Source organism: Rattus norvegicus, chromosome 13 (assembly GCF_036323735.1).
Source record: "Rattus norvegicus strain BN/NHsdMcwi chromosome 13, GRCr8, whole genome shotgun sequence".
Taxonomy (NCBI): Eukaryota; Metazoa; Chordata; class Mammalia; order Rodentia; family Muridae; genus Rattus; species Rattus norvegicus.
The window spans coordinates 73176959-73204239 of NC_086031.1; the positions used below are offsets into that span (position 1 = coordinate 73176959).

At 41.6% G+C, this 27281-nt stretch overlaps 1 protein-coding gene across 5 annotated transcripts in view; it reads left to right on the forward strand.

The window, feature by feature from the left end:
• The window catches only part of Astn1 (astrotactin 1), a 318149-nt gene that overhangs the window by 106205 nt on the left and 184663 nt on the right, over window positions 1–27281 (forward strand). For all 5 annotated transcript variants that reach the window (XM_039090767.2, XM_039090768.2, XM_039090769.2 and 2 more), the window contains exon 2: window positions 7949–8136. In XM_039090767.2, the coding sequence (XP_038946695.1) occupies window positions 7949–8136 (188 nt within the window). The remainder of the gene's footprint in view (window positions 1–7948; window positions 8137–27281) is intronic.

Genomic DNA, 27281 nt, shown 5'->3' on the forward strand with positions numbered 1-27281 from the left:
TGATCTGTGGAGTACCCAGGCCCGTATGGTCTTCCTTTCATCATGCTTTCTCCTTGGGTTGACTCATTTTAATCCACCATTGTACATTTCTGGAAAAGAAACGGATGGGTGTGCGGGCTTAAAGTCTCAGATCTTTGACGTATAGCATTGTCAAAGAATATTGTTTATGGATGTTGAGACATCAGGTGATGATATACATTATTTATGTCCATATATTATATATATTATATAAATTGTATATACATTGCCTCTATATACATAATGTACTGAAGGTTAGTAGCTAACTGGAAACCATTTGGAAGTATTTGTATGTGGAAGAGTCCCCATAACTAATCCAAAGGCTAAGAGGAAAGCCTAATTTGAAAATCTCTAAAGATAGCTATCCAGTTAGCATACATAAATATGCTTAGCCTGTACCTGACTTGGGGTTTGACTATCACCAAGTGCCATACTCCATTTAGTGACATCGATGAGGAGACAGAACTAGAGAGACCTTGGAGACTTCCATCCCGTCTCTTGACTATAAGGCATATGAGTTCCACAGACTTCCTTCCACATCCTTGTTCAGTGCTCAATGCGCCTTGTGCTTCCATTTCTCATCCTTGAGCCAGTGATACACCGAGCTCCTAGTTTATGAGTCGTGCAGGGTGAATGTCACTAATCTGAGGACGTAGACATTCGATTACCCTTCATCTAGGCATGGGTGAATTTCTCTACTCCAAATCTCAGCAAACCAAGCATGTTCTGATTACCTGAGCAAAGAAATTCTTGTGCTTCTGTTAATAGCTGTTTGGCCTTTTAAGCTGCCTTGATCTGAGGCTTTGCTGGATAGTTCTGGGTAGTTCTGTAGTGTGGAGGAGGACGACGGAACAGAGTAATAGAAAGCAGCTCCATGGTGCCCAGCGGATTGAATGAGGAAGCCACAAGAGGAACTATATTTCTAAATGGTTTATGAAAATCTCCACAAAAGAATATCCTGGCTGTGACATCTCCCATTTTGTCCCCTTAGCTAGACATTAGCAACACACACTCCAGGCAAACCATCAGAGCTCCTGGCATCTATGCCGGCTGAATTCTGGCTCAGCAGGGCATACTTTCTTGTGTGGTTCTCAGTCTGGGACGCAGGATCATTCCACTTCAGAACTCCTAAACAGATGGTCCCTGTGGTGAGAGGTGCAGCCCACAGGCCAACGCAGCCCAAGGCCCCCGTCAGTTTTCTGGCTGACCTCATTTCCTCCACATCTCTTGACTTTGTCCTTTTTCTCTACTTCCTTCTCCTCTGTCTGCCCCTCATCTTCCTTCACAGATGGCCACGACACTAATGTGCTGCTGTCATTATGTTTATGAAACAAGTTGAGGTCTTTAGAGGCTGCTGTTCCTCAGACATTAAAGACTGGTGTCACTTTGATACCAGGGTGGAGATTTGCAAGATAATTAGTGATCTCTGGCTGTTATTAACCCCTGACTTGAGCAGGTTATTTTCTTCAAAGGTGTTGAAAGTTAATACCACTGTTAATAGTTTCAGGCAGAAGACTATAATGAAACCATGTGGAAAACTAGACCTACCATCAATATCTTTCAAGTTCTGAATTAGGGAGTGGAGAAGGAAAATTTCTTAAAAATGGGAAGAAAAAATTGACTAGTTCTGTCACAGGCTCATTTTGATAATGTTTTTGATGGTCACTCTCATCTAGACAAGACACAATAGTTACACTTTATTTTAGAAGGTTGGTCTAGCACTACAGATTGCATAAACTAAATTAATATTCTAATTTTTTGTATGTGTGTACCACATGTGCATATGTAGAGGTTAGACATTGGATTTCCTTTCCTATCAGACTATGACTGTTCTCTTGAGACAGTCTCATTAACCTCAGTGGTTTTCTTTACTTGTTTGTTTGTGGGTTTTTCTGTTTCTTTTTTCTTTTGTGTTTGTTTATTTGGTTTTGGCTAGGTGGTTGTAAGCAAGACTTCGTAACCCTCTTTCTATGCTCCCGTAGTGCTGGGGTCACACACTGTGCCTAGGCCTGATTTCTTTTTTTACACAAGTGCTGGAGGTTTGGATGAAAGTGTTCTTGCCAAAGCAGCAAGTGCTGTTACCTACTGAGGCACCCTCCCCCTGAATTAATCTTTATTACACAAGGACACTCACAATGGCCTCTGGGATAGCATATAGTGGAGGTGAGGCTATATTCTGTTTTCAGAAGTATTGTTTTTCTTACATGCAATTATTTCACAAACAATATAAAGGCATTTGTAGCATCCCACTTAGCATTGAAAGTAACCAATAAATCTAGACAATTCAGCAAGGACCCTATCCTCTACCAGCAAGGACCTTGCTTACTAATGCATTTTTTTGTTCCTTCAGTGGAACTAACTCTTCTCTAAGTCTGTTCTTGTGGAAGTCCCTCAGAAAGCAGTTTAGATTTGGTTTGGAAAAAAGGTTATGTTAGGTTGAAAATAAGTTTGAAAACCTAAGCAAAGTCTTTCGACAGGCAGAATGACCACCAGCGGTGTCAACATCAACCTTGAAAGATCACAGGATCAGTTCTGTAGGAGCCCTCAACATGAGGCTGAGCATGGACAAGTTAATGCTACCTCCTACCTTGACCCCAACAACCACAGTACCTCATTATTACTCAGCTGAACTCAGCTTGAAACTCAGGCTTTCTAGCAGTGAAAAGGGGTCCCAAGATATCCAGACCGCGCTAACATACGCTAAGCAATTCACCAAATTAAATGATCCTTGAGAATTTTCCCGATTAAATCCATACTCCAATGTGGAATTGTCTCATTCATTGAATGAAGGCATGGTGGATCTGGTATTTGGAAAGAAATTCTGACGCTGGCTTGATGTTTCTTAACACCTCCTCAGATCAGGTTCTCTCAGCATGCAGATATACATAGGGAAGGGGAAAGCATGTGGATAGCAAGGGCATGTTGTAATGCCAGGTAGAACAATTTGTGCAGCAAAGTTTTGAGTGTCCTGAAGTAACCCCACAAAGAGACTAACTCCCAACCCACAAGCTATCATTAGAACAATGACTAAGGCTAATTAAAAGTGATATCACCTCACTCTGCCTTTTCCAAACCAAACTTTTCTCTTTTATGACTTTTCCTGCCCAGTGCTCCACCAGTGCAGTTCTCTGGGACCTGAAGCTCCACAATTATCTCTTAGAAACAAGCTATTTGCAGCAACATTATGAAAGTCTTCCTCTACAGACTGGGATACAATGTGAAGTTGGGTCTGTGTCTTGAGTTCTCTGTTCACATCCAAGGTGGACCATAGGTGAGACCCAAGAAGAGGTTTATTTAATGTTACTCGTGACACTGCACTTAACATGCTTTCTGGAGACAGAACCATGGGATGATCAAAGTTACAAGGAATATTGAAGTCCATTTGCACACTTGGGTCTTCACAGAGATGAGAAAACTCAGAGTGAGGGGGAATATTCAAAGTTCCTCAGAACAAAGTTCCCCTGAGTCCACTCCTACAGTCCCTGAAGAATGCAGACTCAGAGCCATAGTAACCCCTAGACCTAATAGGACATCAGCCATTCTCATTTTGAGTCTTGGTTGATGCCTCTGTCTAATAGAATTGTGAATGACTTTCCCCTAGCTGTGAGTGTCTTAAGATGACATTTAAGGCTCTTCTGCGTGCCATTAATCTGGATTCTGAGAGTAGATGCTCTGTAATTCTTCTACATATCCCCCACCCCTGCAGCTTAACCAGACCCCCTGTGACTCTGACAACGCACATCATCCTTCTGTTCCTTTGCACACACTGCGCACTTCAGCTGGGATTGTGCGTGTCCCCAACATCTCCCACCATTTTCTTGCTTCCCACCAGTGTTTACCCAGCTAAGGCTCACCCGCTGCTCAGCATGGCTGTCACTTAGCCCTGGCCACATCTGAAGCTTCCTGATGGATGAAAAGCACCTTGAGATTAGGAGTACATAGTTTAATTCCCAACCGTGGCCAACATCATGTGCTCCAGGAAGGGATAGCACGCTGCTTTTTTTGTATTGCAAGATCTGGAGAGGTACTAAAGATGTGAGGTTTGTAGGGCTGAGGATGGACATGGTAAGAGCCAAGACAGACTTCTCTTTCTGGAGACCTCAACCCCACTGTGTGCTGAAACGTGGCACTTGCGACATCTGGACTGTAGAGGGTCCTGTAGAATTCATTTTATTCAGTACATTGCCTCAAAGGTCCTCTGTGAGCTTCAGTGGCAATCCTCTGTGACTTTGGATTGGAGTAACATTTTTATCACCATGCTAATTTGCTCCTTAGAGTCTCATGACTGGTTTGCATTCCACTTCTTCTTGAGACAGGGATATTCACACAGATGTGATTGCACTAATATTCTCGATCTTGTTTGTGACGAAGTTGGCAGGGCATTCACTATGTCCTATGTGGTCTTTCATTTGCTGATCAGGCCAGATATAGCATAAATATAAATAAGTTCCTGGTTTGGCATTGGAGCTCTTTCATGTCAGATCCTATCAGGAGAGGGAAAACTGCCAAGGATGAATCTATCATGGTATAATTAACTTGAAACTAAGAATTGATGAATGCCCTTGGCAGATGTGGTGCCCTCTTTCCTTTACCTCTTGTCTTCTACAGTGAACCAAGTTGGTGCAGGATAATGATATTGACATTCACAGAGTTGAGAATGTATCACCTGCAGAAGGGTTCAGAGAGTTAGCCTGGATACCATGGCCAGAGAGTCTGTGTGCTAATCCCGTTGCCCCATGGAATGCTTTGTCAAGGTCTTCACAGAATCTAGTCTTTCTTTGGTATCCCCATGCCTAGTGCTATGGACTATAATATCGTAATCCTGATTGAAACACTGTAGCTGCTTGTAGACAAAAAGGTTCTTAATAAGATGATAAACATGTTCTAGAATTAGATAGAGGGTGATGATTACACAACATGATGAATTCTCTCTCTCTCTCTCTCTCTCTCTCTCTCTCAAAAGGTGACTTTAAGGGATTTAAATTGTACATCAACTTAAAAATAAGTCATGTGATATAAAGTCCTGGAACAAAAGATTAGATTATTATAGCCACTAAACTCATAGAAGAACATATGGCTTTCCTACATTAGGGCTCTCCCCTGCCCCTTCCCTTCCTCCAGGTTCTAAGGTCATGCTGTCGGCTTTTGAAAACTGTGTAGAGGGCCACAACTAGTCCATCTGTCTCTGCCCCTGCTCTGTGTCAGGCTCGTTGACCTTGGTCTAGGTATTTCCTTAATTTTGCTTCCATGGTTAAAGCAGGGTTAATGAGTCTGACCTACATGATGAAGATCTGCTGGGAAACAAAATCTACTTTCTGAAGTGATTTAAAGGGACAGGTGCTAGATCCTTCTGAATAGTTCCCGAAAGGGCTGAGTGGCAACCAGACATGCATGGAATAAATCTTAGCTTGAGTGGATATGGTTCTGAAAAGAAGATGGACTTGATTATGCCATCAAATGCACTCCTGGGAGCTGGCATGCTGATGATGTTTATCTCTACTGAGATGGGTACAGATTTGGTCCCTAGGCAAGGGCCGAACAAGGGCATGGGGGAGGATGCACTTCTAGGAGTCTTCTAGCACTTTAAAGCCATGAGAAGTCATCAGGAATGCCTCCCTGCAGGATATACAGCCATGGGGTCTGGAAGCACTTGGTGATTATTGGGCCTGCACGCATTGTGTTTGACTCGTGATGCTTTAAATGCTTCCTTCAGAGATGCATCCAAAGATGTTTTCTTTCCTGGGAATGTAGAAGACACTTTAGACAAATGGTCCTCAAACTTCCTAATGCTGCGACCCTTTAATTCAGTTCCTGCATGCTGTGGTGAACCCCAACCATAAAATTATTTTTGTTGCTACTTCATAACTGTAATTTTGCTACTGTTATGAATCATAACGTAAATATCTGATATGCAGGATATCTGATATGTAACTGCTGTGACAAAATTGTTGATCCCCACAAAGAAGTCACTGCCCGCAGATTGAGAAATGTTGATTTAGAGATTTAGAAGTGCAGTCGATGTGGGAAGCCAGAATCACCACTACATCAAATAAATAGGGAAGTGCCTTCTGAAAACCAGTTCTGAAACACAAATCTTTACTTCTTGGTCTCTTTGCCCTCTGAAGCTCTCTGGATTCTAGGGCAATCACATGCTAGATCACAGATAATCTACCTACTTGACAGATGACAGAGCCGTCTAGGCTACAGAAAAGAGAGGCTAAGTACGAAAGGGGTACTTTATTGGCAGCTTCCCTACACAATCTCAAGTTTCCTCTTCTCTCTGGTGAGTGTGGTGTTGGATGGGCAAGGCCATCATCTCAGCATCTGTCAGGGGTAGGCCAATGACTCCTGTCCTTTGAGAAACCTTGGTGACCTACACAGAAGAGCAATGGATATGCCCATGCCTTCTCCTCATCCTCACTCACTAGTTGCCTGGTCATTCCTTTCCCTTTACCACTTACCATGAGCCATTTGTTTCCCTTAGAGAAGACTCCTTTCTTACCCTCTTGTATGTTTTACTAAGGTCCTTTCTTCCTCTCAACATACTACAAGGACTCATTATGCACCTTCAGTCATGGTGAGCTGCTTTAAAACATTGAGAGCTCCTCATTTTAATTAGTGCCTGAGTGCCTAGCATGGGGCCTGGTGGATAGAGCATGCCCAGTGTGTGTCTGTTAAATGTGTGGCTAAATCAATAAATAACATCAGTCTGCTCTTCCATAAATAGTGAAGGATAATTATAAATTCCATAAATATTTAAAATTGCTTTCCTCTTTATGATTGTGATAGTTGATGAGAATATATTCTAAATGTGTCTATTAAATCTTTTTTATATCTGTGGAATAATTTTTTGGCCAGAGGTGATAAATTTCGGGAGAAGATGCATGCCTTTTGAAAATGAAATTTTATAAAGGAATGATTTGTTAACGTGTGTATAGCAGAACACTGGTTCCCCTTTGAGGCTATAATAGTTGTTAAAAGAAACATGGTGTGTAGCCTAACTGGAGTCTTGGAAAGCTGGATTATTCAGATTTCTCTACTATGGGATAGCCCAGAACACTGATCTAACATTGCTTAGGAATAAGAGAAAGGGGGATATGTACACAGGATATTCCTGCAGCTACATCTTGGTCCTCACTACAGTGCAGAGGGAAAGTAGGTTTTTGATTGATTGGTTTTGGTTTTGTTCTTTAGCATTTTTCTATTGATGATAGCCCAGCTTTCATCGAAACACCCCAGCAGCAAATGAGTGTTTATGTCTGTGATCAGGGTCCAATTCACTACACTTTTTTCTTCATGCATGACATCTGCCATGCAAAACTAAAGAGAAAAACAACAACAAAAAGAATTTAAACATTTCTTTACCTGTCATGACAAGTTATCAGCTGTCTCTGGTGGACTGTGCAGACCATGACTGTGGTTTCACAGATGGGCTGGCATCCCCAGTGGCTCTTCAGTAACCTCCCAGGACTGTCCCATAAATGCCAGTTCTCTATACGGTAATTACCAACACTATCCTTGGTAGATTCGCTGGTGTCTAGGAGTAATTGCTAGGTAACTCACATGTCCAGATTTACAAGAGGCAAACAACCTTGTATTTACCTCAGGGGGTTATCAGGTATTCAAACTGTGCAATGTAAGGGATGCTATTGATCACAGAATGAGGGGAAGAACTTGAATTTTCACCTCAGTATTTTTCTCACTGGGTGAGAGCCTGATGAACAAGATTTATCACAGAAAGACCTACAGGAGATAATTCTCTTCTCTTGATCTCTTGTCTTTCTGGAGTTTTATAAGTAGCAATAAACCTAGCTGTAGCCAGAACCCTTTGTTGTCTGCAAACAGAAGTAACTTGGTACCTGAAATTTGGAATATGAAATCTTGGCCCAGTCGAAAATCTTACCCTGTGACTTTGGTGGTTTTCCCTTAGAGATCTCAGGGAATACAGAAGACATCCCCCTGGTGCGCTGGAGGCAGCAATGGCTGGAGAATGGTACTTTGCTTTTTCACATCCACCACCAAGATGGTGCTCCAAGTCTCCCTGGACAAGACCCAACTGAAGAACCCCAGCATGAATCAGCAGAGGAGGAACTGAGGATCCTCCACATTTCAGTCATGGTAAGAGCAGGCTAGCCCATCCGGCCACACATAACCTGTGTTCACCTTGATATTAAGATTCAAGTTTTTTGTTGTAATGACAAGATATATAAGGTGGCTGCTTATGAAGAAGTCCCCAGTTCTGGAGGTTGAGGGCACAGTACCTGTTTCAATACAGCTCTGATGAGGATACTCACAGTCATTCATATCATAACAGATGGCTATGACTGGAGCAGGTGTGGAAGAGGTTGCACCCTCGACAGAAAGCCAGAGAGGTACTATACAGTTCCCTCCAACGTCATTCTGGTGATCAGGTTCTGATGAGGATTTCCCAGAGGCTCCACCTCTTAAAGGTCCCACACCAACTCCCAATATTGCCAGTCTAGAAACTAGCCTTCCAACACAAGAGCCTTTCATTTCAATAGACAGAGCTGTCCAAAATCCAAATCCAGGCAGATCACTGAACATGCTGATACATAAACTTCTCACTTGTAGGGAATGGATCCACATGTGCTGTGAAAGTTACAGCTATTTCTACAGAATAGTTTCCCAACTGTTCTTTCTAGGTATATACCCATATATGGTATATGAAGTGACTTTCCCACATATGAGATAATGTCAGAATGTCTTAGAAGGGAATTAGTCAGTTAATATATTGGAATGTTTTAGAGAAATTGCTCCATGGAGGTTTTTTGGATGACTGAATCTCCAAGCTGCTTGCTACTACCAAATCTTCCTTCATTTTTTTCTGAACCAAGAGAAATCAGCACCCTGCTTCTCTCTTATGCCACAGTCCAAGGGATACCAATAGAAGCTCTGTAGCACAGTTTCAAAACTTCACCACCATCACCCAATCGGCATGTAATGTGAAACCTCGAGAACATGATAAAATTCTTCCCAAAGTACTTGGAACCTGTAGTTAAGAATGTCTCTAAAATGTCATGCTCAATGACAGGTGTGTGAGAGAGGTGAGGGGTTTTGGTAGTGTTTTGTTTACTGGTGACTACTTAGCAGTAGAACAAAGGTATCACATAGTTAATGTGTTGTCTATATTTGAGGAACAAATGAATATATTTTCAATGGAGACAGGGAAATATTTGGCATCTAATGCATCAGCTCACCAATGCACTACCTATATAGAGAGTCTTGAGAGGAGGTTGACACTTGGACTGGTTACTCATGGGCTGCGTGTGTAGGACATTGCTACTTCATTGCTAGTATGCTCACACTGGCCCAACCTAGGCCTTGGTCTAATTTTAATTCATCTCTTGTTCCGATATTATTACTTGTCATTTAGTTATTATATCCAGCACTGCATTAGTCTCTGCTACAGTGCACAGAACAGAGTAAGTTTTGAGTATTTTGTTGTTGATGGCAGCTCAACACCTGTGTTGAGAGCCCCTGAGGAGGGATTCATGGACAGCTGACCCAGGAATGAAGAGGAAGCAGCATCAGCCTTGGGGCTAGCTTTCAGAGCTTTCTTTTATATGCTTGTAGTTCCCCAGCAAAGAACAGCAGTAGCACTTAATTTCTCCAATAAAATGGGAATTTCCTTCAGCCGCCTTTCACTGTTTCTCATTTTTAGTCAGGCTGGAGAAGGCAGAGGTTTAAAGGGTACAAGTAGATGTTAAGGATGGCAAATGTCAAGTTGCCTCTAACTTGCCTCTCCCTTGGCCTTCTGGATGTGATCACCCCTCATCTCCATGGATATTTAGAAAGTCTCTGACCTCAGCTGTTGCCTGGAATCTCAAAGTAAACATAACATAGATTCTTTCCCCCTTTTGTCAAAATGGCTTCTCAGTGGAGCCTGCAACACACCTGGCCTTCCTCCTCTGTCCCATTCCCATTCCACACCACACACCCACACATGCTACTTCCCCATTCTCAGGCTGCTTCTCTAGGAACAGTTTCAAAGTCTGAAGTTGAGGCTCTGCCCTCAGCTCAGAAATCAAGCCTGAGGGTATCCTGTTTGAAGATGTCATTCGGAGGGTCTCTGATGGTTTCTTCTGAAGAGACTCAGGGATAGGTAGACTCTATTTGATTCACTTTATACAATATCCTTTAGAGGTAATGTAGGCAGCAAATTGAGGGCTGAAGTAGCAGCCCGTTAAATGTTAAAAGATAATAAAACCCTCTGGCTAGTAATAGTCTTGGGCAGTGTGATGTGCACGTACAAGATTATCACCCTAACTCTCTTACTAATGAAATAACAATAGCAGAGTTATTTTCCCATGAACTCTAATGATCAACAATGATGCTTTTTTTCTAGATTGATTCAAAATAGAATCATTTGATAAAAAGAGAAATGTTAAGGTTATTATGAAAATAAGAATATGTGCCACCATTCCTCTCTCTCTAAGGAGCTGTGTATTTAAAAGCTTAACAGGCAATCCTAAATATTTCAATATGTGTAGCGGGAATGGATGGTTTTGAGAAAACCTTCAAATTTCTGTCTTTCTGGACTCACACTGCACTCGGCTGTGATGCTTTAATGCAGGGATGAGTGTGTATTTTCATATTTTGCTTTCACTGCATTTCATTTTAAGCACAACATGTAAGGAATGATAGAATGTCCAACAGAGGTATCTTTTGGTATCCTTACATGACTGAGAAAGTACAAGCTCTTCCTCCAAATGTGCCCAGTACAAACCCATGATCAGCAAAATCAGGGGCTTGCACAAGACCAAGAATCCAGCTGGGTGCTTTGCAATTTGAAGCTTGGAAAAGCTTTCTTTCTTTTTTTATTTTTTCAATCACATCCCAAAATTTTTGAATTATTTTTTTCAAAAGAGTCACCATTTCTTCCTTGCGTACAATAATTGGATTTCCCTCCTGAAATCTTCGGTTATTGCTTTGAGGGTCAAGGGATATATTTTAACCTCCTGCATGATTCAAACTTAGCTGAAGAGATTTATTTCAAAATTTACAGGATAATTGACACTGAGAACCATGACAGTGCAGAAGCATATTCTTTGGGACACTTCTGAACAAATGGTAGCAGAATTAATGAATTAAAACCGAGTGTGAATTCTAAGCCAAAGGTTTAAAAAATAACAACCAGCCACAAAACAAATTGTTTATTCCATAGAAGTCTAGATTTTGATGCAATTTCCATCAGATAGTCAGACATTGTGCAGATTTTAATTTCTACATGATACTTCTGCTAATTTACCATGTGATGTACATTTTTTCTCCTTAGAGTATGTAAAGAGAATATAATGGTTCATAATAGAATGTAAATGTATTATTTGTATATTTCATGGTTGTAATTAAAGATGGCAATGTTAATAGATTTCCTAAATGCACATATGTTGGTTAAGTTTTTCCTAGCAACTAGCCTTCAGTCTTGTCTGTATGTCTGTCTACCATCTGTTTACTTCATGTTGTGGTAATTCCTACTGCAAGAGAATATCTTTTGAATGTTATTCTCCTTAGGCACAACTTAAAATTGGGGTGGGGGTGTCTTTGAGCTTCTGTGTGGCCTTCTGAGAATTATGTGGGCAAGTCCATCAGTCATGGCTATGTGCTGTCCAGGACCACTGCCCCTAGGTGTGTGAGACTAGCATCATCAGGGTCCTGTAGCCTCTGCCTGTCAGTAGTTTCAAAGGTCTCCAGCGCTCCCCGCTCCTGGGAGCTTCACCTACCTTATGGTATGGTATTTAATAGTTATTAAATAGAGAAGGAAATTTTGGGAAATTCCACTTTGGATAAGCAACATTTGAGGAGCAATTAATTAGTCCAAAAGACTTCCCAATACTAACTGTGGGCAGCTCCAGTTTCCAGGGCTGCTCGTCAGCTTTGTCTTGAAAGTCCCCATCTTAGTTCTTACTATTCTATGCAAGGTCAGTCTAGTCACTCAACCATTACTTGTTACTTTGCTTTGAGCCAGGTTTCATTCATTTCTAGAGCACAGACATCTAGGATATAGGGGAGTGGTTTCAAACATAAAAATCGTTCTCAGGACCCACAGGTACTTCATAAATGGGCATGAGAGACAATGCTGGATGATTTTTTTTTTTAGTTACCCTTTGCCCTCAGCAAATTTACTATAAAAATTTGTTAGCAAATTCATGAATCAAGGTCATTTTTTGCAGGTTTATAGTCAGCTAATATTATTCATGTCATTCAAATCAGGAGGCCCCAATTTAGCAAGGCCAATCCTTTGATCTTCAAGAAACAAACGGAAATGCTTAGGCATGAGTTATACTGACAGGAAGGAAAGAACTGGAACAGTAAGACAAAAACACAAAAGCCAGAATCTGATTCGTTTGCTCACCATTCAAGGCATTCGTCATGTGACTGGGCCACTTTCTGGTCATACCAATGCCTGTCAATGGCATCGTTAGATATTTTCCCATCCCTTAACAAAATGGTGGGCAGTCTCTAAGATAATCAACAAGCTCTCAAAAACAAATGGCTTTGCTCTGTTTGAAAGACAGCTATGCAAAAACCTGGAGGCCACATGCTTTACTGGGAACAATGCTCGACCTCCAGTAAGGTTTGTCTTGCAGGCTTCCCTCACCTGTCACTGTCAAATGGCTCTTCTGCCAAGAAGCACTGGGCTCAGTTATGTGTGAGTTTCTTTGCTGATTCAGTGGTTCATCCCTCTCGTTCCCAAGCAGTGCCTTTCTGTGTCTCTGTACTGTCATGCCCGGGCTACAGTAGAAACCTCTTTTGATTTAGAGTTGGAGGCATAGGCTTCTAAAGCTGATTTTTACCACTTCAAGTAATTTACTAACCTTTCTGGAAGCTTCATTATCTTATCTGCAAGATGAGTGCATTGGTAAGGCTTTCCAGCATTAGAGAGTAGATCCTTACTTGGGCTCTGTGATGGAGTTCTGGTACAGCTACAGGAGACACAGAACAACCCTGATTTTTTTTTTAATCACAAGTTTTCAAAAGTAAGATTTTCATGACTAGAAGGTTGCTTTTAGCCTCTGGGATGACAGCCTGACTCTGTCACACCCACTTCTACTGTTTTGTTGCTATGAGTTAATACCTTTGCCAGCCTACTATCTGTTATATTTTTAATATTCTGATCATTTTATATCTGAAGTTCACTTTCCTCTTCATGTCCCCTCATTGGTGACTTCTCCTGACACAGTTTTTCCAACTTCATTTCTACTCTTTCTATTTTTCTTTTCTCTAATTCCAGTTCCTAAGGAGGGGGGTGGGAGAGCAGGCAGATCAACCAGTCACCATAGTCCCTGTTTGCTCAAAGGTTTCATATCATGTTAACCCATAGATAGATATAGGCAGATGCAAACCTAATCTATTCCTGTTTGTTGTGACTAAGGAGAAATGGGTTTAATGACAAGCTCCTGCTCCTGGGACAGCTAAGAATAGCATATATATTATATAAATTTGGAATAACATATATATGCATATATATGCTACATGCATTGTTGTATGGCTTCTGTTAACAATATGTAATATATATGTATAGCACTACTAATAATGGGTTGATTACTTTGTTCAGTAGAACGGAATTGGGTGCTTCTATAAGTATAGACTAAAAGGGTAGCTAGATGCTCAGGTGCTCAGCTGGTAAAATTTCTGCTTCGCAGATATGAGGGCCTGAGTTGGAATCCCCAATATCCATGTAAAAGTTGAGTACATATCACACATACACAAACACACACACACATACACACAATATATATACATATATATATCAACCATCATAATCATTACAATCATCAGAATCTGAATTTCCATTTACTCTTCTACTCTCATCACAACAATATACAATGCGAAGTATAACTGTCTGGTCTTACATAAGAGGTGACTAAGGAATATGCAGGCTACTAACTTACATGGCTACGAGTTTGCTGATCCAGAACTTGAATCTGGGTAGCTGGCGGAGTCTACACTCTATGTAAGAATATGTGTTTTTATGTTGGTGTCTGTATCTCTCTCTCTCTCTCTCTCTCTCTCTATCTATCTCTATCTCTATCTCTCTCCCCCCTCTCTCTCCCTCCTCTCCTCTCTCTCTCTCTCTCTCTCTCTCTCTCTCTCTCTCTCTCTGTATTAAAGCATACAAGTAGATAGCATGTGTGTGCAGGTGAGTAGACAATCTCAGCACATTTGATCTCCCCATTCTCCTTGTTTGAAACAGAGTCTGTTAGTTTTTCTGCAGATATACAGGCTAGCAGGGCCATAAGCATCTGGGTTGCCATCCTTTTGGTTTCCCATGTCCCCGTAGGAGCACAGACATTTGTGAGGCAGACACTTTTACCAGCAAGCATCTTACTAGCCTTAGTCTATACTTGCCCACACACCCAATCTAGCTCTGTCCTAAGCGAAGTTATCAACCGGTCTTTAGCACTTAAATGCATTCATGGAGAAGCTTGTGCTAATTTTTGGACCCTGGTTGAACCAAATCTGATACATTCCCCTCTGTTACTATGGCGTATGAGTCTATGAGCACTAGGACCCATTGGCATGATTGAACACAGAGCTTTCTGGGGCTATACCAGGCAGCTGACCTCAGATGCTCAGATTCCGTTCAGCTCCACTAAACCCACCTGCTAACCTTGGCTTCCACTCCCCCTCCTCACAGCTGGCTTCAGGCTTATTGGCAAGGAAAGAAGAGATTAGTTGGGGATTCCAACTCTGAAATTGTTAAAGTAGTGTAATAATAAACTCTGGATTCTCTCTATATATATTTCCATCCTTTTGCAGAGAAGTTTTAGGAATTGGAAGTGTCTTTTTCTAAAGCATTTCTGGCCTGCCATAGATTTAAACAAGTCATTGACTCATTTGCTCATTTCAATATTGTTTCTTTCATTTAACAATGTTTTTTTTGAGGGGGGGCTTCAGGCATCTTGTAAGATACTAAGTAGATAGAAATTGAATATGACAAGACTCTGCTTTTAAAGAACATTTCATCATTTTACCAGTACTTGATGTTTGAGGATAACCCTTGGCAGACCTGAGAGTCAGGTGAAGCGGCTGTCTCCTCTAGTAGTTTTATTCTGTCTTCTTTCAGTATTTCCGAAATTTCAATGAGACCTTTCAGCTTCCCCATCTTTTCAGACACCGATGAAATTAACAAACAAGGCTGGATTTTCATAACCATTTTTTAATGGATTTTAACCATTTGATGCAAGATTCTCTCCAGGAATTTAACTCACTTCATACAGAAACTGACAATACACTTTTGAGTATTTAGTTTTCCAAAATCCCTGGAGATTCTTTTAAGAGCAGGAGTCATAATCTTTATGGTGTCTAAGTCAATATTTAGGAACTGAAACACCTTGTGTTCTTATAGAGGGCCCTGGTTTGGTTCACAGCACCCACATGGAAATGGCAACCACTTGTAATTTCATTTCCATGGGATCTAATGCTCTCTGGCTTCCTGGGCTTCCTGCACACATGTGGTGCACAGAGGCACACACTCACACATACACATAAAGCTAATATTCAAAATAACAATGTTGTTGCTTACTGAGCCCTTGTATTCTATCCACAGCAGTACACAAGATCATTTTTATGCCTAACACCAATAGTTTTCCATAAAAATTTTGTGACACGGGGGAAAATTACTGCGCGTTCTAGATGTGAACACTGAAACTTAGGGAACAGTCAAATATACCATGAGATGTAAAGTTAGGATTCAAGGCATTATATTCAGACCCATCTTTACTACAATAGTCCCTAAGTTAGGTAGCTTCAGGAACATGTCTGTCTAGATTTCCAAACTGCTATGTAGTTTTATTTCTTTTAGCTAGCCCAGCAGAAATCCTATACTCGATGAAGATTAGGAAGGTCTATACAGCACTGAGCAAATTGCTACCATAGAATGATCTTGAAGCTACTTTAAAAGGTGAAGAGCTCCTTTGGACAGTGAGATCGAGGCTTCCAACCAAGACTGGTATTGGCTCTGAGTAAACACTAGTCCCTGAGAAGCCTATTAAGCCTATAAGTTCTACAACATTGGATTTCAGTTACACAGTTTACTGCAAAGGCTTCCCTATCAGAGAGACTGATTCAAATCATAATTCTATTACTTACTAAATTTTCTAGTGACATTGTGGAAATTGCTTTATCTCTTTAAACTCTCTTTAGGACACGGATAGTAATAGATCTTACTCAAGGGGCTGTTTTGATGATTACATATGGGATTCTTGTAAAGCGCTTCCTACAGTGCCAGGACTTTTGGAAATGCCCAGTAAATATCAGATAGGTAAATTCTCAGAGCACTATGCAAACTGCCTGTAACAATTCTGTGTGCAATGTGTTACCCAGGGGGGTCACTACCTCAGGGAGTGATAAAAGCAGCTGGGTTCATAGCAACCCCCTCCAGGAGGCCTGAAAGATCTGTGCTTAGGGAAAAGATTGAGGCAATTAGGATCATGAAAGCAACAGAATTGGTCTATTACAAACTGTGGCGTGTGCTCATGGACATCCAGGCCCTGATAGGCCTCATTTTCATTGTTAACAAGGTTTCCTAGCAGGTATCCTAGCAGATATCCTTTGGTTTAGACTAATAATCCCATCTCCATGTTCTCTGGAAGAACTTCATTAGCGTACTTAATTTTTAATCAAGCCAAGTGATGTCATTATGGGAATTCCTTTTCTGTCCAGGTCTCCATGCATACGAAGGTTGTTATTTCTTCCACTCACAAACAGAAGAGGAAGACAGAAAATAGTTGACAGTACTCATGGCTAACATTGTGGGAGAACTCAGAGATTCTGATTCCTGGTGCTGTTGTCTTTCTCCAGGCCACAGTGCCTATCAATCAATCAATTTGGGGATTCTCTTATAGACTTGAAGTAGCCTTTAAATCTGATTGTAAACTTGCACCCTTGGGCTCTCAATGGAGACACAATAGACTTCAATATAGAAGGCAGATCCAGCAGTAAATGCACAGAGAGAATCCTTGCAGGGACAAATATTATCTAAACTAAGGGCCTATAAAGGGTAGCTGGTAAGCCTTTTCCCCTTTGAGGGCATGTGAGCTCTGTCCCATCTGTTTGTCTCTTGCCAAACCAGTTCCCAAACTACTATATATAGTACACCTTATATGTAGATATATTAGTATGACTGATTTCCAGCAAAACTTTATTTACAAAAGCAAGCAGTGGGCCATATTAAGACTATAGGCTATAATTTGTGAAGCTGATCAAATAAATTGTTTTTAGAACTTAAGGAGACTGAAATCTGGTGCTTAAGTTCCTGTATCCAGTGTAAAATAAAAATGTCAGCACACTAGTTTAGTCAGACCCTCATAAACTGCTAACAATCATTACTTAAAGCATAGATTATTCCTGTGAGAAATTGAAGGCCTTGTGGTATACACAAATTCGGATGAACTCTAAGCACATTACCTATGTCTGTGAGCTGTTGATGGCTTTAGACAAGACCCATGCTGGTGAGAACAAGACAATCCTTATACTCGACAGAAGACTGAAGCCAGACATTCATCATGTGCTGTTTCTCTTCTCTGTAAGGGTGACGGTTCCTGCTTGGTTTCAACTTTGCTTCTCACTATTGCTTATATGAGATGTCAGGATATGTAAAACACTCCTTTGTGGCTAAACACTCACTATAATTGTAAATGGTGAAAGTAGAATTATGCTCGCCAATGCAGAGTGATGACGAAGTTGGCTTGTATATATGTATACATGGTATAGGATGCTTTCAAAACCAACTAGTCTCTTGCATTCTTGCTGAGCTTCAGGGTGGACAAAGGCTTTCAGACCTTGCCTTATCACATCAACTTTTCTGTATGTGATGAAGGTCAGCAGAGGTCTTGCTTTTCTGGGTCGATGATGTCAGGAGGTCTGAAGTCCTCGAGAGATCTGGGAAGGACAGGTGCTCTCAGCTGCTGCCTTGCTATTTCTGATTCCCCAATCTTGATACCTCTACCACTGTGCCTGACATCCTCGAATAGCTAGAGATGAGTCAAGTTGCTGACTAACTTGGGATGAATCAGATGTCAATTTGTTGATGTGATGCTGTGGCTGACAGAACTGAGTACTTCTTTGAAGAGTGTCTGGAACCTGCTAGTCTCTGGGTCTCAATACCTGTATTTGAGACTTAGGCAACTACTTGCAATGGCCTGTGATATAAATTCTGGTACCCAAACAATATAAAGGAGCCAGGGATAGATGGGAGATGAGTATAGAAGATGGGGTGCCAGATGTAAAAAAATCAGAATTCATTTTCTTCTGTGCTAGATCTTATTTAAGTGAGTTATGGAAGGCTTTGGGACTCAGACATGCAGACATTTGGCGTTTGTAAGAGTGGACATGTCAGAACCTGGCATTGCTGGCTTGAGACACCTTCTTACAGAGTGATGTATGCTGTAATACAGAACAAACCTGAGGGCATTCTGTATCCCAACAGTGACATCAAAGTAGCCATCTTTTATTCATTTTCCTGTTTCTAAATTTCATACAGTATACATATCCAAGTTGCCAGCCCTGGATTTCAGTTGAGGATGTTTGTCCCAATCCTTCTCAGTGTTCTATGGCTCACATCCAAGGCTTCAACATTTGAGGACTGAAAGCATGCAAGGCCTATTCCCTCTCCTTGGACTCCACCTAAGGTGAGGCTAGAGTAGCATCTCTCCATCCCAGAAGGATGTGCTGGCAACTTCTGTGTCAGGGCTGCATGGGTATAGATGCAGCTCTTCCGGTACAGCCTGCATTGGTCCTGAGTCACGTCAGTGATGAGAAGAAACAGGCCAATGAGACAGCAGCTTGGGGTTAAGATAAGGCCATTGAAATCGAAATCAGGACTAAATTCCCCCTTTTTATCAAAACCTCCTAAGGAGAAGACCCCTCTGAGTTTCCATCCCGAAATATAAACCTTGGTTGAAATAAACATTATGAAAACTCCAAGGATTTTTTTAATTCAATATTTTAACGTATACTAGACTAGCATTTTCCAAGTCTTTTCATTTAAATTGAGTAATGTGTCCAGCTTAAGCTTATTTCATCCTTTATCAGAGATGAAAATACCAACAGAAGCACACGCTTGATGGTCTACTTCATAATTTTTTCAATACAAGTTAAAAAGAACCTTTTATAACACTAATGATGAAATTATAATGGTTAGCCCTTTTACCAGGCATAGATGTATCATGTACTAGGAACACATAGGCAGGCTCTGCCCTCTGCCTTGGGAATCTCAGGTTAGATGACCTTTTGGGTAGCCTCGGGCTATCACATTCTGATGTATGAAAGTGAAGGAAGTGTGGGACACAGCATTCCCTGGTTGACATACTTGAAAGTAATCTATGAAGAAACTTTCGTTCCCTGCAACGACTCAACTCTCCTTTCTTCCCATTCATGAACATGAAGCAGCAGTCTGTGGGGAAAATGGCGGAGTGTGGCTGTGGGTTAGGTGGGATGGAAAACATCCCATCTGGGAGGGAGTGCTTCTTCCCACTGCTTTGGGGAGAGCCTTGGTGACTGTGATCTCTTTCCATAGCATGATGGAGTCTCTAGGAATTGCTGTGCTTCCTATCACACAGGTCTTCTCCTCTCAAGTTCTTACTAAATGCACCTCCAAATTTCCCAGCAGGAAATACTCTGAATGGAGCACCTCCAGGGCCCCAAGAGGAAACAGGCTATGGGGAGACCATCCAGTCTCAGCCTTGGGGGACTGGGTAAAGAGAAAGATCTTGAGGGAGATGGTGATGTTCCAAAGGAAAAGGGGATGGTTGATGCATGTGGACTCATACCTGTGCAATAAGAGTGTCGGCACCTGGAGAGAAGATTCCAGAGTCCCTTTCAGGTGGACCTTCTGTTTCTCAGAACAAATTCTGGGGAAGAGTGGCAAAGAAGTTGAGTTATGCATTTCACCAGGTGCACACTTCTCTCTGACAGACTGGACACCGTGTCTCGTTTTCCTATGTCTTGTCTCGCCAATCAGGCCAACAGACATAGCAAGTTTTGCCTTTTTGATCAAATTCGATATTCTTGTTTGTTTTCACCTCATTCATCTAATGGAAAAGGCTAGAATGAGAAGTGGGCCTTTAAGCTATTCTGTGAAATACTGTAAGTATGTCCAAAGTATGAATTTGGCTTTCAGAAACATTTATAAGCACTACATTACCCAGTTAGCATCATTCTAGGTGACCAGAGTTGTAGAGCCGACTCAAAGGAAAAAACATAGCTATTTTATGTGAAAATTATCTACACAAGTAAACAGTGCATTTCCATTATTCAGGGACTACTTCCTGTTTGTGTTTTATTACCCAGAATCCCCTTTCCATGCCTACTTAGTTCCTTTCCATGAGCCCATCCTGACCATGGAGTCTCCTAGACTGCCTATCTTTCACCAAGCATATATTTTTCTGATGTCCTGAGAATCTCTCTCTTCCCCTCTTTACTCAGTACTTGTGTCCTTCTTTTGACCTGTTTTTAAAATGCCCCTCACATCACCGTAAGGTTCATGAAACCCAGCTCAAACTATATTCTCTTCAGGAAAGACAAAGCCTTGAGGAGTTCCCTGTGCTCAGAATGCTAAAGTCCATGGTGCCAACCTGTCACAGCCTGACTAGGGAGAGGGAACAAATCAGGTATTGAGGGGGGACAGGAGTGAAGCCCTGAGGGTCAGAAGAATGAATGGAAACAGGCAACTTCATACATGCCCCTTTTTATTCTTTGCCTTAGCCACTCTGAGCAGCTCACCATGCTTAGGGTGGCCCTTCTTACCTTTTAAGACTTCCACATTTTAAGCAGTGGTGGCCCTTTGCCTCACAATGACTTTGTCCTTGACAGGCAGCACCTCTTCTTTCTTTAAGATTTTTCCTCATCTCGTCATTTCCTCTAGGAAACTGCCTTCCACTCTCCTTCCCTCTGTGCTGTGTTGAGTCATGTTATACTTCTTCTTGTTGTCCTTATTTGAGCATGCGGGGGTCTCCCATGAGAAGGCATCCCTCACTGGGAGGCATTATGTACTTTTGTGTCCTAATGGAGCACCCAGCCTTCGGATAAGAGTCCACAAAGGACTTCAATAAAGAACATGCAGCCCCATCAGAAAGGCTTGGCAGGACTGACCAGCTAGCTAAAATCCAGAGACATGGGATGGCCAAATGACTGGGAGTTAGTGACCAGCCAGTGGCTTCCTCTGTTCTATGAGACCTTCAGAGGGAGCCTTTGATTTCTGCCTCTTCTTTTTTGCTGGTTATGTCTCCCTTTCCTCACTACATTCGTGGGACCCAGAACCTTAAATGAAGACTGTTACTCATACCAGAAGTGAGTGACCATGAAGCTCTCTGTATTGCATATATAATGTATCTCATACATAAATAAGCATGCATTATCATCATAATTGAATATATGAATAATTTGTTACATAAAATAGCTACATAAACATATTATTTGATAGTGAAAAAAAGTGACTTAAAGATTTTTCAGAGTGAGATTCCCAGTTCTGAGTATCAGGAGATACAGTATAAGTCCTGGGATGTGACCACATGGTGTTATGCATTAAAGAGGCTTCCCCAGACTCTCAAAGTCTGGAGAGTTCCTTGTTCAACCTTCTGGTGGGGGGAAAAAACCAAAACAGTTGTTCCTTGTTCTCTTGTCCTCAGTGGCTGGTTTCGTACTTCTGCAGTTTGCAGTCATAATGCCATGATCCCTGCTATGTCCCCATCAATTGTTGAGATGTGGGAAGTGCATTTGATCTAAACAATAAGTAAAGTGCTAAAATTTGTGACTGGCTTCCCTTTCTTATTAGCACAGAGTCAGGGTTATAAATGACCTATAATAAGGTAGTGCCTACCCAACTCACATTCTGGTGCGCTCTCTTGACTGAGGACGAGAAAAAATATATTGTTATAGCTGGTATGGAGTGTGTGGAACCTTCAGTATGGCTGTGAGGTCTACCTAGCTTGTGACCCTCATCTGTCATGGTGTGCTGGCAGAGAAAATTGCTGGTCCTGACAGCATTTGGTCCTTCTGCAAGCCAGACTCACTTCCTCCCAACTCCCGAATGGAGTTAGGGAGAATGATTCTATCCTATCTCCAATCACTGTAGAAACAGAAACACAAGTGTAAGTCATTTTACAGAAATAAGTACACATGATGTACTGATTTTTTAAAAAAAAATGAAAATTGGAGATTTAGTTTCTAAGAAGACGGTTCTTTTTTTTTTTTTTTTTTTTTTTTGGTTCTTTTTTTCGGAGCTGGGGACCGAACCCAGGGCCTTGCGCTTCCTAGGCAAGCGCTCTACCACTGAGCTAAATCCCCAACCCCTGAGGGTTCTTTTTAAAAAAAAAATAACACTGTTCTTTTTACAAAACATGTGATACAGGTTCCCATGGATAATTAGGTGCTAAATTGGTGTTTAAAAAATTGATAGCAATTTTTTTGACCTTTCTGGTGATGACACTATTCATACAGTGCTCCATGAACTGGGGCAGGAACAGTAAGATCTGAATGCAAGTCAATTAATTTTACCGGCGAGGGTGGGGGCGGGATTTGTCCACGTAGCTGAGGCACTAAAATGAATGTGCCAGAGTGAGGTTGGAGAAAGATATTGAGCTTTCTGAAAACATAGCCCTCTTCCTGAACTTCAAATTCATACTATGCACCTGTTATTTGAACATCTTGCAAGTGAGAAAACTCTCATCCAGATCTAGCTGGCTTCTTCCCAGGAGGATGTATAGCCAAGTTTGCGACCAAATGAGAAAGCCCAAGGGACTCCCAGCTACTAGACAAAAAGACAGGTGTCCAGATGAGCTGACAAATGGTTGGAGTTTAATGGTACTTACATTTTCTCAGACTCATCGAGACAGTGAGAAACTGTTAAGCAAACCATTGTACTTACTAAGGGTCTGCCCTGTGCTGAATCCTCTTCTAAAGGATTCTGGGAAGTATTTACAATTAGAATATGGATCCTGCATGCCAGTCTAGTCAGCACTATGATAGAAGAAACCCACTATTGTGGGTTCAGGATTAATTTATACTAGCATATACTTTGGGAGTTGAAATATAACATACAGGGAGGAGAAGGACATGAGGAAATGTGCTGGGGCTCAAAAGAGTGGAGTGAAATTAGGCAATTGGGAGGGAAAGCTTTGGATACAAAATCATGCTAAGAAATGTCAGGGCACAGAAAGAGTAAAGTCTCAGGAATGGCCGCAAATAACAACTCTACAATCCTGTACTCCACCCCCATCTGTCTTTCTCTGCAGGCCTGTCTTCTGTCTCTGTCTCTGTCTGTCTCTGTCTGTTTCTCTGTCTCTCTCTCTCTCTCCCTCCTTCCTTCCCTCCCCCTCTCTCTTTCACACACACACACACACTCACACAAGACAGAGAGAGATACACAGAGACAGAGACAGAGAGACAGAGACAGAGAGAATAGAATGCATTAAGAATAGAAAAAGAATAAGCCATAACTATTAAAAAAAAAGCTGAAACTTCATGAGCACTGTGATCTAAATTAAAATGAATTCATAACAACATCACACATAGGCTGGGAATGGTGAGTCCAGGGTCGCCTGCCCCAGACACAGAATTAGACACTGGCTTGGCAGATGAGGTCGGCCTCATCAGTTGCCTTGGAAGCAAGAGTCTCTGCTATTCTTCTACCATGTGATCACCTCTGGCTGGATCAGGCTGACCCACAGATTCACTCTGCATGATTGAGCCACTGATCAGTAAATTAAAATCTGACAAACAATAGCACAGTTGAGCCTTTCCTTGCCTCCCAGGAGAGGAGGCGGGAGGGGGAGCTGGGCTCAGCCTCAAGCTTCCCTTTGCCCTTGCCCATCTTTATCTGGTAAGTATTGGGTTTATGCCCAAGGTCCTGGTGTATATAGCAGGCACCTGACTGGGAACAAAGTGAACTACAGTCAGCTGGTGCCAAAAAGAAGCTTCTTTATCAAGCTCTTTCCTTCAGTCCATCACCATCCCACCTGATCCTGAAAATCTAAGTGTAAGAGAGGAAGCCTGAAAACCGGAACAAAACTGGCAACATGTGGCAAGGGTGGCTGGAGGGGGCACCAGGGCTGGAGGAGGCAGTTGGAGAATAATTTTTTGGGTTTTTTTTTTGTTTGTTTTTTCCTGTTTTTTTCACACTAGTGATGGGAAGGATTTGAAGACTTGGTTAATGACTTTACCAACAGAAATAAATCTAATTAGCTGTGGACAATATGCTGCTGATGTTGGTGCTGGTGGTTTAACGAAGCCTGTCCTAATGAGGGTGTCATGATCTCACTCAGACTGTCTTGACAAACCAGACCTCTTCTCCAGAGTTTGTGCTTGATTAGCTCCAGAGAAAAACTGAACACAACACATTCTTTAAAGGGAAAGATAAAAAGGATGCCAGTCAGTGCATGACCCCAGGGAGGCAGTGCTCTTACCCCTATCCTCCTCCTCTCATGCTTAGGGCCTTTGGCAAAAGGTGTGGCTTGGAAGGGGTTTCGGCACACAAGGCTCTGATCCTATATGGGTATCAGCATCTTCCCTAAGCCCTAAATTCCCTCTCTCCCTCCTATTGCTACAGTCTTTGTTCTATTGTGCATCTTTCTTGGAGGGCAGGACTGAGCCACAGCTGGAGTGTAGAAAGAGATCTGACTTTAAATTCTCATTGTCCTCTGTAGGGTTTAGATGAGAATTTGAAGCTCGTGGTTAAAACGTTGACTGATGTGGGTCAGATAACTTACAAGTTGAAGGCACCTCGTGATCAGCATTTAATGGTTTGGGTTGGGAGTGAGCATTACTATCCTTTGTTAGCCTATATTGTCAAGTTGACTGAAGTGATAGTTACCCTGGAAGAAGAAATTTATATTCAGGAATTTCCCAGATCAAATTGGCCTGGGCCATGTCCATGAGAAATCATCCTGATTGTTGATTCTTCCCAGCCAACTGTGGAAGAAACTATTTCTCAAGCAGGCGGTCCTCGGCTGTATGAACAAAGATCACTAAGGTCAAACCACAGAACAAGCCAGTGAGCAGCATTTCTCTATAGTTTCTGTTCCAGTTTCCACCTGAGCTCCTGCCCTGACTTCCCTCTGTGATGGACTGTGATCTGAAAATGTGTGCCAAAGAAACCCTCTCCTCCCGCAAGGTGCTTTGGGTCATGGTGTTTATCACCGCAAAGGAGCAAATGAAAGCAAACTAGAACCGATCCTAATGCCAAATGTGATGTGGACAGCTTTACTTTTTACCTTGTATCTACATCTCTGGGCGGGTGGGGAGTCTGATAATAATGTAATCCCTGGTGTCCATCAAAAGTCTAAGTATGGCTTTTTTGTCAACCCACTCTGCTGTGTGGTAATGCTGTGCAGTTGTCTATTGTTTCACAAAGGTCATATTCCGTCTGAAAGCCTAGCTATCCTTAGATTTTGAAGCATATTGTCTCCATTTCTCTCTCTCTCTCTCTCTCTCTCTCTCTCTCTCTCTCTCTGTGTGTGTGTGTGTGTGTGTGTGTGTGTGTGTGTGTGTGTTGCGTGTTGATGTGAGCATGATGCACATAGCATGGATGTTGAGATCCAAAGACCTTCTTGGGTGTTGATCCTTAAGTAGCTTTTGTTTGACACAGCAGGTCTCATTGTCTTAGAACTTCCACATGGCACCAAGATAGCTAGAATATGGGTCTTTTGGGATCTACCTATCAGACCTGTGGGTTTCTAGGGATCCACTTGTCTAGAATGCAAGTTTCCAGGTTCTAGTTATTTCCCCAAGCCATCTTGCTATAGCTGGGATTGCTGGCATTACCCACTACATCCAGATTTTTTTTGATGGGTGATGGACATCTGAATTCTAGTCCTCACGTTTGAGAAACAAGCACTTTTCTGACTATGCTATCTTCTCAGCCCACTGATTATACTTTGAAACATCTATCCCAGGAATCTTAAAATCAAGCTCTTCCCTCTATGTAAAGTAACCATCTTTGGCACAACTGAGCTATTGCTGAGTTATGTATTTATGTATCACAATAATTAAGCTTTACTGAATGATATGGGGATATAGTGCAGGCACTATCGATAATACTAAGCACAGATACAAGGTGATCCTTGCTTACATAGCCCCAAAGATTAGATATGAAGGCAAGATTGTCAATGGATTGTCAATGCTATGGATGATAGTGAGAGAGCTGGGTGACTGGAACCTTGGCTGTCATTGTAGGCCTTTCTGCTTCTACAAGGTCCTGTGGCCATATTACCAAGGGTCAGTATTTAGGTATTGATTTGACTTTGTATGGCTAGATAAATTTGTAAAACTTACTTAACTCTTTTAATCTTCTGTTTCCTCATTTAAAAAAAAGCAATATAACTTCCAGTTATATTTATTGATTTATCTAGTTATATTCATAGTCAACAAAGTAATGAGTATATTAGGCATTATGTCTGGCACATGGTAGGAATTTAACAAATACTATCATTACTATTAATTTCCCTTCTCCATACCAGCAGTATGGGAAGAAGGCAATATATTCCTCTAGTCATCAAACAAAGCAGAAGCTCAGAGAGGAATGATATGTACACAGTGGAGTTGTGATGAAAAGATCAGAAGTATCAGAAGTAGTTTGTCCTTGAGTTTGTCAGGAAACAAACCATCAGCTGTGTAGATGCATCACTCCTCCATATCATTGGAAAGTCTTTAATAACAGAAGAGATAGGGACAAGGGGATTTGAATACCTGACTAGGCCCAGTCACAACAGAGTTCATTGCACCTACGATCATTAAGTTGTACCCTACACTTAGGTCATGAATATGACCAAGGTCATTCTCTATCTAAAGGCCATCCATCTACACCTTTTCTAGGCTCTCTGAGAAGCACAACTCTGAAGAGTCCCAAAGACTTTTCATCTTATAACTGCTATAAGATGAAGAGTTATAACTGGTTTATATAGTGACAGTAAAGATTATGGACCAAGTTCAAAGGAATCTTAACTTCTTTGCTAATGGTGCCACAGGCTGTTGTCATCTGCTGAAGTCACTGAGATCCCTAGGCATGCTTTTTTACATATAGTCTTTCTCAAAGACCGAGTTTTAAAGTAACTGATTATTTTTTCTCGGTTCCAACTGCTGCCCACAGAGCCATCAATGCTGCAAGACTTCCCTTTTCTCCCTTTGGACGAGGCTCCCTCACTTTTGAGAAGATAGATAAAACAAATCTCAACCAATTGCATCTGGTTAAACAACGAGAAGAATTCTAATGGTCATTAGCAAAAATATCCACTGCCTCTTCTATT